General features: G+C 38.0%; 2 protein-coding genes across 3 annotated transcripts; one reads left to right on the forward strand and one right to left on the reverse strand.

The window, feature by feature from the left end:
* The first annotated feature begins 9,660 nt into the window (after positions 1-9,660).
* Positions 9,661-14,192, forward strand: tomm7 (translocase of outer mitochondrial membrane 7 homolog (yeast)). Of its 2 annotated transcripts, XR_009395554.1 has the most exons (4): positions 9,661-9,823; positions 12,435-12,483; positions 13,773-13,884; positions 13,980-14,192. XR_009395554.1 is itself a non-coding variant. In XM_059349121.1 (3 exons), the coding sequence occupies exons 1-3, from the start codon at positions 9,721-9,723 to the stop codon at positions 13,786-13,788; spliced, it is 168 nt and encodes a 55-aa protein (XP_059205104.1). In that variant the 5' UTR covers positions 9,663-9,720; the 3' UTR covers positions 13,789-14,192. The 2 variants fall into 2 exon arrangements, 1 of the variants encoding a protein (XP_059205104.1); XM_059349121.1 differs by having other exon boundaries at positions 9,663-9,823; positions 13,773-14,192.
* On the reverse strand, positions 13,977-17,905 carry LOC131984266 (interleukin-6-like). Its single transcript, XM_059349120.1, has 5 exons — positions 17,862-17,905; positions 17,578-17,771; positions 16,827-16,925; positions 16,231-16,374; positions 13,977-15,312 (listed from the first exon to the last, which is right to left on the reverse strand). The coding sequence occupies exons 1-5, from the start codon at positions 17,875-17,877 to the stop codon at positions 15,058-15,060; spliced, it is 708 nt and encodes a 235-aa protein (XP_059205103.1). The 5' UTR covers positions 17,878-17,905; the 3' UTR covers positions 13,977-15,057.
* Positions 17,906-19,357: the final 1,452 nt, after the last annotated feature.

Here is a 19,357-nt window from a genome sequence, read left to right on the forward strand (position 1 = left end):
TAAATGGACTGTACTAGTGTAGACATTCTGCTACGTTTGGATTCATAATTTCAAGATTTATCAAGACTAATTAAACACTGATTTTCATTCATCACCCAAAAGTAATAAAGATTCAACAAACAGATGCACAACTTTATTTGCCACAGGGACTTTATTTAGAAGACAGTCAGGACCTATTCAAATCCCTCAACCCTCCTTTCCCTTCTTGTTTTTTTCTGGCCCTTGCTGTGAGACATTTCAGGAATTTTCACACTATTGCACCACAGGGACGTATTTCATTTCATTTCAGAGTAATTACCAATAACTAACTGTCAAGTAGTTTAACTTACTGTCAGCAAAGTGAGTCTGTAATTCCACGTGCTGTGGTATATGTATTTTGGGACTGTGAAAAAAAATGCTCAACATAGATATTTTATGATAGACATTATGGTATATCATCATTTCAGAAAGGAAATTATTCTTCTGCACATTAAGTAAGCATCAAGATCTTAGCTATTTTTAGTCTAAATGGAGAAGCAAGAAAAGCTGCTTTTAGCTACTTTTACCCTTTACCAAAGTGCATTTACATTTCCAAAATGTGTGTGTGTATCTGTAACTGTAATCACATCAAAGATCAAAGGATCAATCAGATCAAAGCAATCAACAGAATTAACTGACACCTGTTCCGGCTTAGTGACATCAGAGGTGGACAGACTGAAATTTCTGGCCTCGAACAGAAAGCATTTTTGGCAAAACCATAATACTTATCATTGATCCGACTTCACTTTGAGCGTTCTTCCTGAACGTCTACATAGGTTGTTTTTTTAAAGAAAAATGAAAAAATAGCTTTGTTAGAGCGAACTACAAAAATTGTTACATCTCCCTTTTTCAGAAATCTTCCTGCATTTTTAATATGGGATGCATGTTGGTGGCGCATCTGTGCGTCCTACGCCCAAACTATAACTCTGACAGCTTTACCAGAGGATTGTGAGTGAGAAGACAAATTTTCCTACGTTTCTATGTATAAATTATTTCTGTAGAGTGGAATCTGCAGCCTGGAGCGCAGTTTTCAAATTTATTTTTGACAATTTTTTCTCTCCCTCTACACTCTGGCGATGTCACACACTGGGACACGAACATTCCGTGCAATACACACCCATTATAATCTCAGAATTTCTCCAAAAATGATCATGGTCATTGAACAGGGATTGATATAAAACTATATGACCTATCGAAACGTGGATTAATACACCGATACACAAGACTTGTGTCTACTGTTTAAAGTTTAAATGGAGTCTCTAGGTAAAATTATGCTGGAGGAGTAGATGTTTTAAAAATCTCCAATTATTGTTCTTTTTCCCTCATTTTTTTTCGGCCGTCCCATTCATTTCAATGCAAAATTTTGGGCAGTTTTTAGCGACTTACGTAATAAGTAATAGCACACCGAGCCCAATCAAACCGCACGTTTTGATATATTATTTGTCATACATATGCTTCAAACACACATGCGCGCGCACACACACACACACACACACACACACACAGGTAACTATGTGATTTTAATTACACACACACACACACACACACACACACACACGTAACTTTATGCGATTTTCGCTACACACACACACACACACACAACACACACACACACACACACATTTTGAGGTTTAAGGGCATAGTTTGAAATCTCTGAAGAATGTCATCATAGTGTACACACACCGGTAGTAGCTCCCGTGGTCCTTTCAGAATTTCCCTAGAGGAAATTTTCTAGTAATGAACTTACAATACCAGTAAATATTAAAAATTAAAAAATCATGAGACCATCAGTGATGAGGGTCACATGTTGATTACAAAACAGTGTGTAAAATACCATTTGGAACATTTTTATTATGTAAATTCATCTTATTTATCAGTTTCAGTGTTATTTGAACCATTACATCATAATGTCACAATATTATACCCTCTCTATTAACCCGGGCTTGGGACCGGCACTGATGCTGCACCAGAGTGTCTTATCAGAGGCTAGATTGGTGTATTGTTGTTTATTTTTATAATTTAACTGGTGTTAAATTATGGGAGAAACCTGAGCAACCAGGAGAAAACCCTACATGAGATCGTCACTCACTCATTTTGATAGTTTTTTCGAAATATATAAAATATATTTACGGGAAAACCTGAGCGATCCAGGAGAAAAGCCTACACTGACTCATTTTAATCAACGTTTTTTCGAAATATATACAATATATTTACGGGTAAACCTGAGCGATCCAGGAGAAAACCCTACGTTTTTTCCAAATATATAGCCTACTATATATTTACGGGAAACCCTGAGCACCAGGTGAAAACCCAACATGAGATTGTCAGAGAGGGGGAGAGGAGTTTTTTTTTTTTATTAATATATACATTGGGCCAATTCAGAGTGTTGAATTAGCCTATATATTTCTGGGAAACCTGAGCACCAGGTGAAAACCCAACATGAGATTGTCAGAGAGGGGGAGAGGAGTGGAGGAAGAGAGAGCTACTGACAGGCAGCAGCCTCCTCAACCACCTTATCGCCATGGACAATCCTATTCTTCTCCTCCTTCTCTTGCATTTTCCTCTTCATTCTCTCCAGCTCCGCATCTCTGTCATCGATCTTCTTCTTGCCAAACCAGAAGCCTTTCCTCTTACTGTATTGGTCAAGAGCGATGTCCTGCCAGCTCTTCGTCTCGGCCAGTTGGTCCTTGAACCTCTTCTCCAGGTACTTGTTGTCTTCCCTCATCCCTCTTTCTTTGGCCTCCCAGCTCTGTATTTGTTCTGCTAGGTCAGTGTCCCTCTGGTTTGTTATTGCCAACTGTGCCGTGAGGGAAGTCTTGTCCTCCTGCCACTGGAGCTGTTCAATCTTCAGCTGCTTCACAACCTCTTTAAGAGCAGCCACAACGGTGTTGTTGTCCCGTTTCTTCTCGTCCAGTTGAGACACATAGGACTCTCTGGTCTTCTCGCTTTCCTCTAGCAGGGAGGTTTTCTCCTGCTGCCATTGGAGACGGCTACTCTCAAGCTGATCTTCTCGCTTTTTCATCAGTGCAGCCACGGTATTCATGTGTTTCTCTTCCTGCATCTCCGACTGGGCTTGATATGTGGCCTGGGAGTTTTTCAGCTGTGCCAGAAGGGAAGTCCTTTCCTCCTTCCAATGAAGATGTCCAATTTCCAGCTGCTTCCCAACGTCTTTAAGAGCAGCCGCAATGGTGGTGTTGACCCTTCTTTTCTCATCCAGCTGTGCTAAGAGGGAAGACTTGTCTTGCTCAGCTTCCTTCAGTGAAGCCATGAGATGACTATTCTTCTCTTTCTCAGCTTGCAGCTGAGCCATCTCATACAGCAGAGTGTTCTCCAATTCTATCTCCACGTTGGTTTTTTCCATAGCAATCAGCCTCTTTTCAGCACGGAGCTCATTGTTCTTTGCCTCCAATTTGTTTTGGAGGGCCTCCTTCTCTGCTTTCAGTTGCTTTGCAGACCGGAGCTGATCATCAAGCTTTTTCTTCATTTCAGTCATGGTGTTCTCGTTTTCCTTGGTCTGCATCTCCATCTGGGCAAGATGGTTGGCCTTAAGCGCAGCCACAAGTGCGTTGTTTTCTTGTTTTTGCTCATCTAGCTGAGACATATATGAGGCTCTCGTCTTCTCGTGTTCTTCAGCTTGCATCTCCTGCTGGGCAAGATGAGTGGCCTTGGATTTTTCCAGCTGTGCCATGAGAGAAGACTTTTCTTGTTCTGCCTCCTTCAGTGAAGCCATGAGATGACTATTCTTGTCTTTCTCGGTTTGAAGCTGAGCCATCTGTTTTTTCTTTTTCATCAATCTGTTTTCTTCCACAGCCTGCTGCTGCTTTGCAGACTGAAGCTCCAACTTCAGAGTCTCAACTTCAGCCACGAGCTTCCTGTTTTCGTCTTCCTTGCTGTTCAGTTGAGCCAGACAGGAGGTTGAGCTGTTCTGTGTCTCCTTCCAAGACTCTTTTTCCTGCTCAAAGCGTTGACGTTCAGTCTCCAGCAGATCTTGTGTTTTTTTCAGGTCTGCCGCAAACCTTGTAGTCTCAGCTTTCTGTTCTTCTAAACATCTCTCCAGCTCAAAGTAGTTTTTTGCCGCTGCCTGAAGCTGCTTTGCAGATTGAAGCTCCAACTTCAGAGTCTCCACTTCAGCCGTGAGCTTCCTGTTCGTGTCTACCTGGCCGTGATATTGACCCAAAAAGGAGTTTATGTAGTTCTCTGTGTACTGCCTGATACTGTTTTTTTCCTGCTCACAGCGAATACGTTCAGCCTCCAGCAGATCTTGTGTTTTTTTCAGCTCAAAGTCCACGTTGTTTTTTGGCACAGCCTGAAGCTGCTTTGCAGACTGAAGCTCCAACTTCAGAGCCTTTACTTCTTCTCTCGTCTTCGCATGTTCTTTAGCTTCCATCTCCTGCTGTTGTTTTGCCTCCTCCAGTGAAGCCATGAGATGACTAATCTTGTCTTTCTCTGCTTGAAGCTGAGCCTTCAGTTTCCATGGATTTCTCTCCAATCGCAACTCCGAGTTGTTTTTTTCCACAGCCTGCTGCTGCTGCTGCTTTGCAGGCTGAAGCTGATCTTTGAGGGCCTCATTCTCAGCTTTCACCTGCTCCACCTCTGCTTGTTGATCTTTTGTGTTGCAGGTCTGATGTTTGACATCCTTTTGTCCTCGAAACTGATCCATGTAATTGGCCAGCGTGCTTTTCTGCACTTCCAAGGGGCTGTGGTAGAATTTCTTTGGGGGTTCATCCTCCATGGTGTAATCATCATTCATGCTTTCCAGCATTGCTGCCGCGTCGATTCCCCGCTGTTTTTTCTTCTTGCCTGGCATTGTCAAAGTATTATTTTTATTGGCCAGCGCTGGCCAATTATCTTTATTGGCCAGTGAGTTCTTCTGAATTTCCACGGGGCTGGGGTAGAATTCATCCTCCGTGGGGCAATCATTCATGAATTCCAGCATTGCTGCCGCGTCGATTCCCCGCTGTCCTTTATTTTTCTTCTTGCCTGGCATTGTCAAAGTATTATTTTCTTCTACAGTGTACTTTGAAATAACAATAAAGTGATCTTGAAGAAATCCTCTAATTCTCTCGTAACCAAACTGTTGATTGAGACGAACTGTGTTTGGACTGAAAATTCTGTCTCCTATTCATAGATTTAGAACCAGAATCTGGTGACATCGTGTGATGACATCATGAGTTCCTATCCTCATCAAAGCATTAAAGAACCAGAATCCTGGTGACATCAGATGATGACATCATCCCCCCCCCCCCCCCCCCCCCCCCCCCCCCATAAAAAATTTCAGGCACAGGATTTTTTTCTGCCTCAAGCCCTGAAAATGACATGTATTTGTGATGAAATGTGTGATACATCTTCATAACAATCTGCTAAGCTGCTCAACTGTGGCTGTGCCTGGAAAAGCTCATGTGAGAGGTAAGAATGGCATAACTTGAACCACCTGCATGTTAACAAAAAGTGTTCATGAAAAGTAATTAAAAAAAGAAGTTTAAGTAATAAAAGTGTTGGAAGAGCTGTTAAATATATGTTCTGAAGTAATTATGAAAATAAATCTGAAAACACATCATCACTTCTAGATTCTGAATATACTAGACATTTGATGATGAATAAAAATTGAATGTCTAAAGTCAAAAATGTGGCTTTCATCAAGAATTAAGCTCCATGTTTTGCAGCATTCACATTATTATTATTCAACATCAAATGTATTGCTAGAAATATTTCTCTCTCAGAAGTAAACATAATTCTGAACTGTAAGACTTACCATCTAAACAGATCTTATAGAATATGGTTTTTGTATTGAATTCTGAACCACACATTGTGTGGAATCATATCAGGAGATGATCAGATTTTCCCATTCCTAGAATATGCTTCATACTTTTATCAAAAGAGAAGTGACCAGTTTGAGCAATTTCAGCTGACCATAAGCCATTGTTTGATCTCATTTCTGGTGTTCTTTTGTTTTTATTTTATGTGTTTTTCAGTGAAAGGGCCAGCTGAGGTTATCAGCAGATAAAAAAAAGTCTTGAAAAGCTTTAGCAAAGTCCGCACCATGACTGAAGCTTTCAGAATCAATGACGTGGACCGGGGAACTATCAAGATGACTGCTGCAATTGCGGAGCTCAACATTGCGGATCCTGAAACCTTCAAGACCCTGGAGTATGATCCTGCAACTGAGACCCTGCAGTCCTTTACTAAGAGGTGTGCAACCCACATTACCCCTGAGAAGAAGAGCATCATAGAGCAGTAGTTCTCAACCTTTTTGAGTCGCGACCCCCAATTTAACATGCATGTTGTCCATGACCCCCCCTCACTATATACAATCTCCACGCACAGTTCAGATCATACAAACTCAGTTGATACAACGAATTTTGGACAAATAATGAAGCAGATAGCAACTAAAACATCTCCCTGTCTGTGCATTTATATATATTTTTTATATTTTATTTCTACTTGCATCTTGCATAAGTCCTTTGCGTGTGTGTAACAGTCAGCTTCAAGCCAGAGACTCCTTGTAAAGTAATAACTTGCTACTTTGTGATTTGTCAGAAAAGACACAAAATTACCCAAAAAAGAATCAAACTGACCACAAAATGACCAAAAAAGGGAAACAAAATTAACAAAAAGACTAAAACACATTAACACATGAACACTTTAACACAGTGGAGACAGAGCTGACTTCCAAAATGATTTGGCGACCCCCAGAAATCATCTCGCGACCTCAATTGGGGTCGGGACCCCAAGGTTGAGAATAGCTGTCATAGAGGACATGAAGGCCAAAAGCAAACTCCTCCCCTTGTTGATGAAATATTTAAATGCAAGTGAGCTTCTTTGTTAAGTTAAAATTCTGTTATGTTATAGAGCAAGTTCAGGCTGTGAAAAGGCTGTGAGAGTACAATGTTTGTCAGTCAGTTCATTACATTTGTTGTAAGCTTTAACAAATGTAGTTTTGCTGATAAAGAGCTATAAAGTTTATATTGAGCTGTGCAGCTTTTATATTTTTTGATTGTGCTTTTTTTTTTTTACTAAATATTGTACAGTATTTTATATTGTGCTGTTTTTTGTTTTATTCAGGTACTATTTGTTGTCAGCCTTAATAATAAATGAGGTATTTGTACTTGTGCTGTCTTTGTTATTCAACCACCAAAGATAGATCCATTTATTCAAAGGTGTAACCCATCACTTGTTCATTGCAGTAGTTATGTGCTATAACATATTTACTATGTGTGAAAAGGAGGCAACTTTAGACAAGGGAACATGTGTTGGCTAATAAGTGTCCAACTATTAGTGAATTAGTAATGATCAAGATGTCACTTTAGTATGGGGAACATATTCTAAGTAACAAAGACTTAATTTAGAGTTATTTGGACTCTATTAACACTTGTGGTTTTGTGTTTTCTTATGTAAGAACGACTTATTAAGAGCCAATATGTTACTAATTTGCATGCTAATAAGCAGCTAATTAATGTTGAATACGTGTACCCTAATATAAAGTGTTACCAAAATAAAAAACAGAAATTTTTACTTTTTACTTGCGGTCTTTTATATTACTGTAAATATTTTTATTTTGTTTTAATTGCCAAACAAAATAATTCCTTTCAAACCTCTTCAAATAATGACCCAGAAAAAGAGTTTGGGACAAAGGAACCTGTCTCAAACAGGGTGATGGATTTTTTCTTCTTCCTCTTCCGGACGCAATTTCGTCCCGCTACTAGTCCTACAACTTGAAGAGTTACAGGACAAATGATATATCAAAACGTGCGGTTTGATCGGGATCGGTGTGCTATTACTTTTCTCTACAGAATACGAATAACTGCCCAAAATTTTGCATTGAAATGAATGGGACGGCCGACAAAAAATGAGCGAAAAAGAACAATAATTTTAAACGTCTACTTCTCCAGCATAATTTCACCTAGAGACTCCATTTAAACTTTAAACAGTAGACACAAGTCTTGTGTATCGGTTTATTAATCCACGTTTCGATAGGTCATATAGTTTTTTATCAATCCCTATTCAATGACGTATTGAGCAGGGATGTTCAATACGTGTGTGTATTGCACGGAATGTGTATTGTGCATATTGTACGGAATTTGTGTATTGGAATGTTCGTGTCACAGTGTGTGACATCATCGCCAGAGTGTAGAGGGAGAGAAAAAACAGTCAAAAAATAAATTTGAAAACTGCGCTCCAGGCCGCAAATTCCACTCTACAGAAATAACTACTATTTTCGCCCTGAGCACTGGTCCCTACAGCTATTGCTGTATGGGACCAGTGCTCGGTGCGATTGCCCCGTGGCCCTAATAAAACAGTAAAAACAAGATAAAGAACGGTGGACCACATCACACTGAAACAAGTCTAAAAAAAACGAACAAGTAGGAATCAAAAATCCCTCTTAAACAGGTGAAGAATATTGTATTGTCTTTTTATTTTTAAATTAATCTTTATTATTAATCTTTTTTTAGTGATTTTATGTCTATTTGTAGTCATTTTGTGTCCTTTGGTCCTTTTTTTTTGTCTTTTGTTGACATTTTGTCTTTTTCATTCTTGGTTGTTTTGTGTCATTTTTTAGTCATTTTGTATCTTTTTGTCATCGTTTTGTGTCTTTTTTTTAGTCATTTTGTATCCTTTTGTCATCGTTTCGTGTCTTTTGTAGTCATTTTGTATCTTTTTGTCATAGTTTTGTGTCTTTACTAGTCATTTTGTATCTTTTTGTCATAGTTTTGTGTCTTTTTGTAATCATTTTGTATCTTTATGTCATCGTTTTGTCTTCCTGCGTTTTTAATATGGGACCCAATAAGGCTGTTGGTGGTGTTGGTGGCGCATCTTTGCGTCGTACACCCAAACTATAACTCTGACAGCTTTACCAGAGGATTGTGAGTGAGAAGACAAATTTTCCTACATTTCTATGTATAAATTATTTCTGTAGAGTGGAATTTGCGGCCTGGAGCGCAGTTTTCAAATTTATTTTTTGACAATTTTTTCTCTCCCTCTACACTCTGGCGATGATGTCACACACTGTGACACGAACATTCCGTGCAATACACACCCATTATAATCTCAGAATTTCTCCAAAAAAGATCATGGTCATTGAACTGGGATTGATAAAAAACGATATGACCTATCGAAACGTGGATTAATACACCGATACACAAGACTTGTGTCTACTGTTTAAAGTTTAAATGGAGTCTCTAGGTGAAATTATGTCGAAGAAGTAGACGTTTAAAAATCTCCAATTGTTCTTTTTCGCTAATTTTTTGTCGGCCGTCCCATTCATTTCAATGAAAAATTTTGGGCAGTTTTTCGCGACTTACGCCGCGAAAAATTCGTATTCTGTAGAGAAAAGTAATAGCACACCGATCCCGATCAAACCGCACGTTTTGATGTATAATTTGTCCTGCAACTCTTCAAGTTGTAGGACTAGTAGCGGGACGAAATTGCGTCCGGAAGAGGAAGAAGAAGAAATCCACAGCATAACAGTATACCAGTATAATTAGGGTATAATTATTAGCGATTGCCCCGAGACCCTAATTATTCAGAGCTAAAGCCAAATTCAGTGTGTGACCTGCAGCAGATGCGCAGTTACACGTCTGTCCACCAGGTGGCGGCCTCTGACAGATGGATGGACGATGTCAGTTGACAGCAAGGTCCCTTACGTCACTTCCTCTTCCTTGTCCTTGGTGGTGGCAGCATCCTCGCTGTTTTCGGGATACACACATGGCTAAACTGAGCAAAGAGACCAAACAGCGGCTGCAGCAGCTGTTCCAGTGCGGCCAGTTTGTCATCCGATGGGGCTTTATCCCAACCGTGCTATACCTCGGTCAGTATCCCAACAGGAGCAGTGGGGACACGGCGGGCTGAAGGGACATGCCTTGCTAACGTTAGCCAGTTAGCTTAGCATGCTAGCCTTCAACTAGGAGTTAGCCTAATACTTTCCTTCAGCTATAACTTTGAAATAGATGACAATTGTTCCTTTGTAGAAACAACATGTTAGAACTATTTAAACAAGGTTTCCAGTCTCAATTCAATTTTATTAGTAATAAGTTAGCTTCATTGGTTCTTTAGCATTCATGTTTAGCATTTAGCTTCCGAATAGGCACTTTAATTGCCCCCTCTGGAGAAGTAATCTAGTGCATGATACAGCTATTGTAATGTAATGCATGGTGGTGATAATAAGCAGAGTGTGCAAAAGTGAAAATCGATTAACGTGAAAAGTGAAAAATGATTAACAACTGTTAAACCAATGCAGTGAAGTAGCCCTATAACTGACTGTTGGATATAAGATAGAATATTCTCATGTGAGTGAGTTCCCATCTGTTTGGATTAAAAGATAAGTCGTCACCCTGTTAAAATAATCATACTCAATCATTTTTTTCAAGTTTTGCAGGAAACACAAAAAACTTCACCAAAAGTGTAACATATGACATTTATTGATCATTTCACTCAAAAAGGATGTAACAAAGAATGTCTATTGGCATAGTAATAACACTGTGTGTACATTATGTAACTCAAGAGAAATAAATGACTTAGGCAATTTTTTGAACATGCCTTTGTGACTTAAGCAAGATATGTTAACACTTTATTTTGAAGGTGTCTACATAAGAGTCACACAAGCCTGTCAGAAACATGACATGGGATGTGTCATGAACATTAATGACACTTTGAAGCAACATTAATGCTTATGATACTTGTCATGTCATGTTTCTGACAGGCTTGTGTGTCCTGTTACATAACTTCCTCCTGTAAATTCAACTGCTTAGGACTTACTGGTCAAGTACTTTAAAACCAACAGCCATATCGTTGCACTGTTAAAATAATCACACAAGTCATTTTTTGTCAAAATAGTTTTTTTTGCCTAAATCATCTCCTCAGGACGCCGGCCACCTATGGTAAAATCGCCTACTCCTCAGTTGATGAGATCATGTGATTTTACCCCTTTAAGATAATGGCCTATGTCAAGTGTGTGCAAAATAAAATGTGACTTAGGCAAATTTTTGAACATGCCTTTGTGACTTGACATGGCAAGTATCATGAGCATTAATGTTGCTTCAAAGTGTCATTAATGTTCATGACACATCCCATGTCATGTTTCTGACAGGCTCATGTCACTCTTATGTAGACACTTTCAAAATAAAGTGTTACCATATCTTGCTTAAGTCACAAAGGCATGTTGCCTAAGTCACATTTTATTTTGTCACACACTTGACATAGGCCATTATCTTAAAGGGGTAAAATCACATGATCTACATGAGGATGTAGGCGATTTTACCATAGGTGGTCATGAGGAGATGATTTAGGCAAAAAAAAACAATTTTGACAAAAAATGACTTTATTTTAACAGTGCAACGATATGGCTGTTGGTTTTGAAGTACTTGACCAGTAAGTCCTGAGTAGTTGAATTTACAAGAGGAAGTTATGTAACAGGACATGTCCGTACACATTTATTTTAGGGGCACTAAAATATCCAGTTTTGGTATTTGAGTAAAAGATGGGGAAGTTCAAACTTTTGCATGTGTGACCTCACAGCCGGTGGAGTTGCCCTCTGTGAGTGAATCCTCTCCGACTTCAGCATATTGGAAACACCAATGCTGATGTCACGCCTTCTCCCCTCTCGTTTTTTACTCCCTTTCTTGCCCTTCCCTTTTTTTAAAACATGCTTTTCTCTTTTGCAACTCATTAACTTCCTAAGGGCAGAATTTTCTTAAACTGAACACATCATTTCTTGCATTAAACTGGTGTTAGCACCATCTTAATGTTACCTATAGGAAATTGTGATCCGATAGCACTGAAACAACCAGTCATTAAAGCATTTTCCTTTTGTTTCTGACATTTGTGGGCAAAACAATTAATTGATAAATCAAAAACAAAAACTTCAACTTAAATAACCAGCTTAGCCTTGGATTTAGGGCATTGTAAGGCCAGGCTGTATGTATTCTAGGAATCTCTTTTTCTTATGAATCAGTTGCCTCACAGTCGTATTGACGTATGAATGGAACTGGTTAAGTAAAAGGGAAATGAGTAGGTTTTCCTCTCTGTGTGTACAAGGCAGTGAGTAAGATGTCTTACTACATTTCAGTATAAACATTCACCCTTTTCCACAAGAGCGAGACCTGAAGTCAAAGCTCTCTGATGCAATGTTGCTGTTTTATCAGACTGGGGTCACATAGGGATAAACTGTAATGTGCGTCAAATTTTGTTAACTCAGTGGAACACTTTCCACATCATCCAGGGTTGAAAAGATGTATCTGTTCGGCGAGGTTTTTGCTGCATCATCTTTAAGTGCACAGGACCACATTTATTTGTAAAAATGTATTTTGTTCTTTATTTTGTTATTTTTATTTGCTAGGTTCTGCTTGCTGTGTCACACATTTTATGGCGCTTATGTAAAATGTAAGCCACTATGCTTCAATTGTTCTTTTTGGTTTTTGCAGGCTTCAAACGAGGAGCAGATCCAGGAATGCCTGAACCAACAGTCTTGAGGTAAGGACAGTTTTTCTGTGCTTCCTGTCAAGTCATACAGTACAGGTGTGAACGCACTAAAGATGAAGATGTGACAGCTTCAACTACATTTCAAAGTGGTCTGAGGCCACATTCTCTTAGTAGTGTGCCCTCATCTACATTGAAGACTACCTGTGAACCGATGCAGTTAAAGCTGTCTAATTGTTATTGGATCACCAAGGCCAGAAGGCATGTTGATGCAAGGTCTGAAACAGGACCCCTATTCTGGTTTCAGAAACAGCTAAGAATGGTGTGAAATGTGATGTTAAATGGGAGTTTTCACACTATTGCACCACAGGGACGTATTTCATTTAATTTCAGAGTAATTACCAGTAACTGTCAAGTAGTTTAACTTACTGAAAATAAGCCCATATCTACACAATCCTTCTGTTAACATTATTACTATTTAGGATAGCAAAGATGTTTTTTAGCAGGGTTGTTTGAGGAACTTATCCATAGTCCTACAGTAGATGGTTGTTGGCACACCACCAGTTTGAAGGAAACAGGCAGGAGTACCATCATGTCAGCTAAGAAATGTACTGCTGTGGACATCAACAAAATATATTTTAGTCACCTAAAAAAAAACAGTTAAAGTTAATGCTATATTTTAAATGTTTTACTGCTCCACCTTGCCATGAGACAGCCCTTTTTGACAGGGAACTGAAATTATGTCAAAAGCCACCAGATCCCTTTGACAAAAACTGTAATTTTACCTCACAGAACACGAGAGTGGCTGCTCTACAGCTGCCACGTGCAGTTAGTTTTTTGTGTTATTTTGTGACGCAAATTCGCAAAATAACACAAACTAAACAGGACTTGTATACATGTGTAGGTGGGCCTTTCTATACACAGACTAAACAGCCGAGGCATCAGCAACTCCCATGTTCTGTGATTACTGTTTTTTTTAAAAGGGGTTTGTAGGGTCTAAAGAAAGCATCAATAACAGCTCAATTTCCCTGCTACATTAATTTATTCTCGTGGCTAAAATAGGTTTCGCTGCTGCCCCCATCTACAGTAGTACAATGCTAAGCTAAAGTGTCTATATTCCTATCTGCTTCTCCAAACTGGGAGCATGCTGACTTCCAATTATGGTATAATAAACTGACTAAGTTCTTCATACACCCCAATTTAAAATATCTGAGCTATGCCTTTAATACTTTAAACAGATAGTAATTGGGATATTAGATTTAGAACTTTTCCTTGGTTTTGTAAGTGATTTGTGTAAGTGATTTTTTGGAGTCTAGATGGATCTTTATTTGTCTTTTCTGTAGTTTGCTATGGGGCTAAGGAACATCTCCACACAGCTGATCCCCCATTGAGACCATGTGGCCCACCCGTCTTTGGAAATCCAGGAAATGGACATTATTTTTCACTTCCCTCTCCATAAATCATACTGTCAGGTGTCTGAGAAGTGATGGATGATAATGTGCAGCCATACTGTTTATGGCCGGCTGGTCAAATATACAGTAGATGTATGGAGAGTGTTGGCTACATGGATAGGAGATGCTTGGATTAACAAGCTGGAATCAAGACTCTGTCCCTTAAAATATGTAGTGTGGACTGGACTATCTGTTGGGATTTTGATGGGAATGTGTGGTGGGTAGCAATGTTTGGATTAACCATTCATTCCATGTTTTTCCTGTTTTTATTTGTAATTTAACATTGCTGAGAATAAATCCTTCAAAAAATCACTCTTGTCTTTTGAATCCTGTTGATGCTTAATCCAGAAATGGCAGAAACTGGGTCTTGATTGTAAAAATTTGGGTGAATTAATTATTAAAGTCATAAAGAAAATCTTAAGCGATATCTTAAGCCCATTTTTTTAAAGTTTAAAGTTAGGAAACACACAGAATAAAAAAAGATTGTTTTTAACAGTAAAATTTTCTAACCCCTGGTGAATGTACATAACAGGAGACCGATCACAATCAGCAAATGACGTTATTGGATTATGGGGGGAAAAGTCTGACCCTGCAATGACGTGTAATGTGTGAAGTGTTGGAATGAAGAAACTTGTTTCTTATCTAAACAAATAATTTTTTTATTCTCCATGTGTACAAAAAATCTTTCCAGTCACATATTGGTCGGCTCATTACATTGTAATTCAATCAACAGCAAATTCAGTTTAAAATAATAGATTTAAATAAATAATCAAATACTGTTAAAATAAAATAAAGTCCTTGTTTATAAAAACACATTATTGCTTCTTGAAAATGTTTTCTTATAAAACTGAATGCAATGCTGCTCATGCTTTAAAAACAAGAAATAAATCACTAAAATCAAATGATTATCAAGTGCAAATTAAGTTTTTGGTGCAAGAGACCCACAATCATGGATTTCCCTATGACAAATAAATAACACTAAGTATAAATAGGTTAAATAAGTTGTGCAATAGTGGGCGGTTCAAGCCCTGAGGCCTTTAACATTAACACAATCAGCCGCTACAGTTGGTGCACTCAGCATGCACTTTCATCACTTCCCCTTTAAAACAAAACAAAAAAAACAACACTTGAGGACAGTAGCAATGCTAATGGCACCCATATTCCCTGAGATCTCCCATTATAACTGAGTGCTGTCACCCTTCAAGTTTTGGTTGTAGAAAGCGATGGGTGCCCCAGTCCTGAAGGCCGGACGTCCTCTGCTCTTCTCCCTTTTGGTAATCACTCGTCTGCCCCTGAGGAGGAAGAGGTGGAGCTGGCGCAGGATGCTGTGTGCAGTCATCTTTCTTTGGAAAGCGGTGGGGTTGTCAAGCCCCCTAAGCAGCTGCACCTCCTGGCTGCTGGTCAGTGCAGTGACAGCTTCAGGGTTCCTCATCTGTGGGGCAAAAGTGGTAAACAATTATTATAAACCTAGGATGCAATATAATATATTTTAAAATAACAGTCAGATGTGATCAAAAGTTAAAATATTAAAAGCAGGATATATACAGTACAGGCCAAAAGTTTGGACACACCTTCTCATTCAATGTCTTTCCTTTATTTTCATGACTATTGACATTGTAAATTCATCAAAACTATTAATGAACACATGTGGAATTATGTACTTAACAAAAAAGTGTTAAATAACTGAAAACATGTCTTATATTCTAGTAAGCAAAGGGTGGTTACTTTTAGGAATCTAAAATGCAAGACATGTTTTCAGTTATTTAACACTTTTTTGTTAAGTACATAATTAAAATTAAAAAATAAATAAAATTCCATATGTGTTTATTCATAGTTTTGATGCCTTCAGTGAGAATCTACAATGTAAATAGTCATGAAAATAAAGAAAAACACATTGAATGAGAAGGTGTGTGTCCAAACTTTTGGCCTGTACTGTAACTTTTGTTAAATGAGCTATAACCAGGTGGTAGTTTCCATGTTGTTACCTCCAGTCAACTACTGTTATTAACTAGCTATAGTTACTAATTACTTTGCCGATTATACACATCACATTAGTAAAATAATGTAATACATAATGTGACAGGAGGCATGCTGCTCAATAACTATGTTTTGCTAAAAACACTAAAGTTTTAGATGTGAGACCTTTACTTGAAATTGAGTTTTGCTGCTTTCTGTCAGAGCCAAGGATCAAATTATTATAATAATAATATATAATATAATATATCTTCCACCACTGGCTTTAACAAAAATTATGAAGTAAAGAGCACAACGCCACAGTGCACTAAGCTCCAAATGAAATGTCCAGTGTTAGGATGGAAACAGGTGTATGCATACAGCATGTCAGACCCACCTCTTGTTTGATCTGCGTGATCAGGAGGCCACTGTGATATCTGACCTCCGAGCAGATCAAGCTGCCTGGGTACTCCTTCTCCACATGTTTGAGGAGGACTATGTAAACTGGCAGGCCTTGGACCAACCTGTGGAGACAAGCCTCCTGGAGGGAAGAACAGAAAACCATTTATTACACTGTAATACATTATTCTGTAGTCATTTCATTTCACTTAATATATTTGATAAAATGTATTAAATATAAATGCGTCCTTGATTTTGAGGCAGTTGTTTAAGTAACTTTAATATAAAAATGTTTGAGATAGAATTTTACTTATTTTGATCACATTAAATATATTTTTTTGTGTATGTAATTCTAAATCAAGAGAATTTTGAATGAATCCAACACAATATAATTAGTCAGTTTTTAATTGACAGGCACTTCCTGTTAAGTTGTTATTAACTCAACTTGTAACGTAGTTAGATTTAATTAATAATATTGCGTGCAATCTGTTGCCTCAATTTTATTGAGTAGCTATTGTTTATCTTTTTTTACAGTGTAGTGCTCAGCTTTCTTTCATCAGTGTATAGTGGATGATAAAGGAGGAGACACACTACCTTGCTGAAGTTGGAGAGAGGACACATCGCTGGAACTGAGGAGATTTTGTAATGTTCCAGAAATTCATACTTCACAGCATTTTGGAATTCATTTTCAAACTGTTAGAAATGGAAAAAGACATGGAGGTCAGAACACACAATAACTTTAACCCATAAGAACCCAGACCCAGTTATCCTTAAAGGAAAGTTATGGGGGATATACCACCATTTCTGATGTGTTTTCAAAAACACTATCCCTAAATGTCAAAGATCTGTGATGTGGCATAAACATTACATTGGGCGCTCATAGTATTTATGTTTATAATATTTATGTTTATAATATTTCGTATTTTAAAATTTGCCTTTTTCTCTGCATCCCCACAACATCTATCAAAATTGTGACATTATTAGTTCTGTTTAACAACAAACTATTTTTTAGATTTGTTTTAAAGTAGCATAATAATAATAATAAATCGATAATAAATAAATACAAATAACCATGTGTCTTTTTGCTTATCAAAATTGTGACTTTAATTTGTTCAGGAAATATGGTCAAAACAAGTTAAATGCAATACAGGACACCCTATTAACGGATTAGAATTGTTGAATGGGTTTAAACTTAGCCTAGTAACAAAAAATAGAAGATTTAACGTGTTTGTTACACGTTACATGTTGGGTTCTTATGGGTTAAAAACGGTTCAGTAAAGTTGCAAAAAAAAAAAAAAAAAACCCACTAAAGTTGAGTGAAGCTCCTGGAAGATAAAGCGCTTACCTCCTCTTGGTGGCGTTTGGTTGCGGCCAGGATCGATTGCCAGACCGGGGAATCGCTCAGCAGGTCAGAGGACACCACTTCCGCTTCACCTGAGGGGTCACCTGCCGGGATGTCGGTGGGCACCGATTCAACTGGAGCTCCGAGAGCGCAAAGGAGCAGAGCTGCCAGCATCACCGCAGAGAGCAGCAGTGTGTCTGTGCGGAGAGGAAAAAGCATCAGCGACTGAATGAATGAGAAGAGGAGGAAGAAGAAAACGTGCGCACCGCAGGCTGCGGATCACTTACTGAGTTGAGAGGGCATGTTGCGCTGCGGGGAGGCACTTGTTCCACTTATGCTGAGGGCTGCCAGGGCCAGAAGGAGTTGTCTGGTCTCTGCCATGGGCTGTCATTTTATATTCTCCAGAGTGAAAGGGATTTCCCAATACCTTCCTGCAACAGGCACGGGATTTAGAGTTTGCGTCAAGTATCCGGTGCAGCATCCGTAGGTGACTGCTAGTGGTTGTGATGAATATTGCGGAGTTCTCATCATCATCATCAAAGCAGGGATTCAGTGTAACTGCAGGCCGCTCTGACTCTCCTTTATTATAATGAAAGGAAGTCATTATTTATTTCAATAACTGGAGCAATAATAAAGCCAGGCTTAAACACACACACCGTTGCCATTGACATAATTCTGAGGAAGAAAAAAATTCCTATGATATTTTTAGCCAAAACATTTATAGGGAAAATCCACTCCAAACCATACATTTGCATAGGAGTATTTCAATAAGTTGTAATTTTTTTGTGGTTAAATAAATAAATCAATGAATACAAATAAATAAATAAATCATTTTATTTAAAAAAACAAAAAAACATAATGATATCCAGAAATAAAAAGTTACTTTTTTGGTGGATTTTTTAAAATTTTTATCCTACACTGAGGTATTAGCTGCTGATCCCTGACAACTCCGTGGAGTATTTACACTTTTCCCCCCAAATATTTCCAACCTTTGCATCATGTAAGATATTTTCCCCTCTCCTGACCAGCTGAAATAATTTAGAACTGTCACACTGTGCCACCAAATAAGCATTATTATGATTCTGTGTGTATATGTAAAAATATGTCCAAAAATATAGGTATTATACAAGTTTATATTTCCTCATGTAAATTCCAGTATTAGTCATGGTACTAGACTTTTCAATTTGTGAATTTAATGGATGGCATATTCCTAATTAATCTGAATGTATGTCAATGATTAACAACAATGATTAAATGATGCTGATGATTAAATGCTTTTGAAATATGCTTGACCTTGATATATATATATATATATATATATATATTTTTTTTTTTTTTAAAGAGTCCAGAAAGTATTACCAGTTTTTTTTTTTTTTTTTTTTTACATTTATACACTGTAAAAAGAAGAAGATGAGGGGGAAAAAACAAATTTCAAGGAAATATCTCAATGGATAATCATTTTGTCATTTTTTCCTAGATATATAGGATAGATATATCCTCTGACTCTAGATATATCATCACATTTGCCTTCAACTGGAGAAAACACAAGTTTCAAGGAAGTATTTCAATTAATAATCAATTTGTCAAGAACTTCCCTTGTAATCGTCACATTTGCCTTCCACTGGGTTACATCCAAGTGTGCCAATCTGCATTTCACAATACATCACTCACTTTTTACTTTTAGCTGTCTACTTTATTGTCTGGAATTCCCACAACCAATAGTTAGTATTTTTTTCCCTCTATTAAAATTAGGTCTTTTCCCCTCCATGGTGGGCACTCATTC

Source organism: Centropristis striata, chromosome 14, assembly GCF_030273125.1.
Source record: "Centropristis striata isolate RG_2023a ecotype Rhode Island chromosome 14, C.striata_1.0, whole genome shotgun sequence".
Classification (NCBI taxonomy): Eukaryota; Metazoa; Chordata; class Actinopteri; order Perciformes; family Serranidae; genus Centropristis; species Centropristis striata.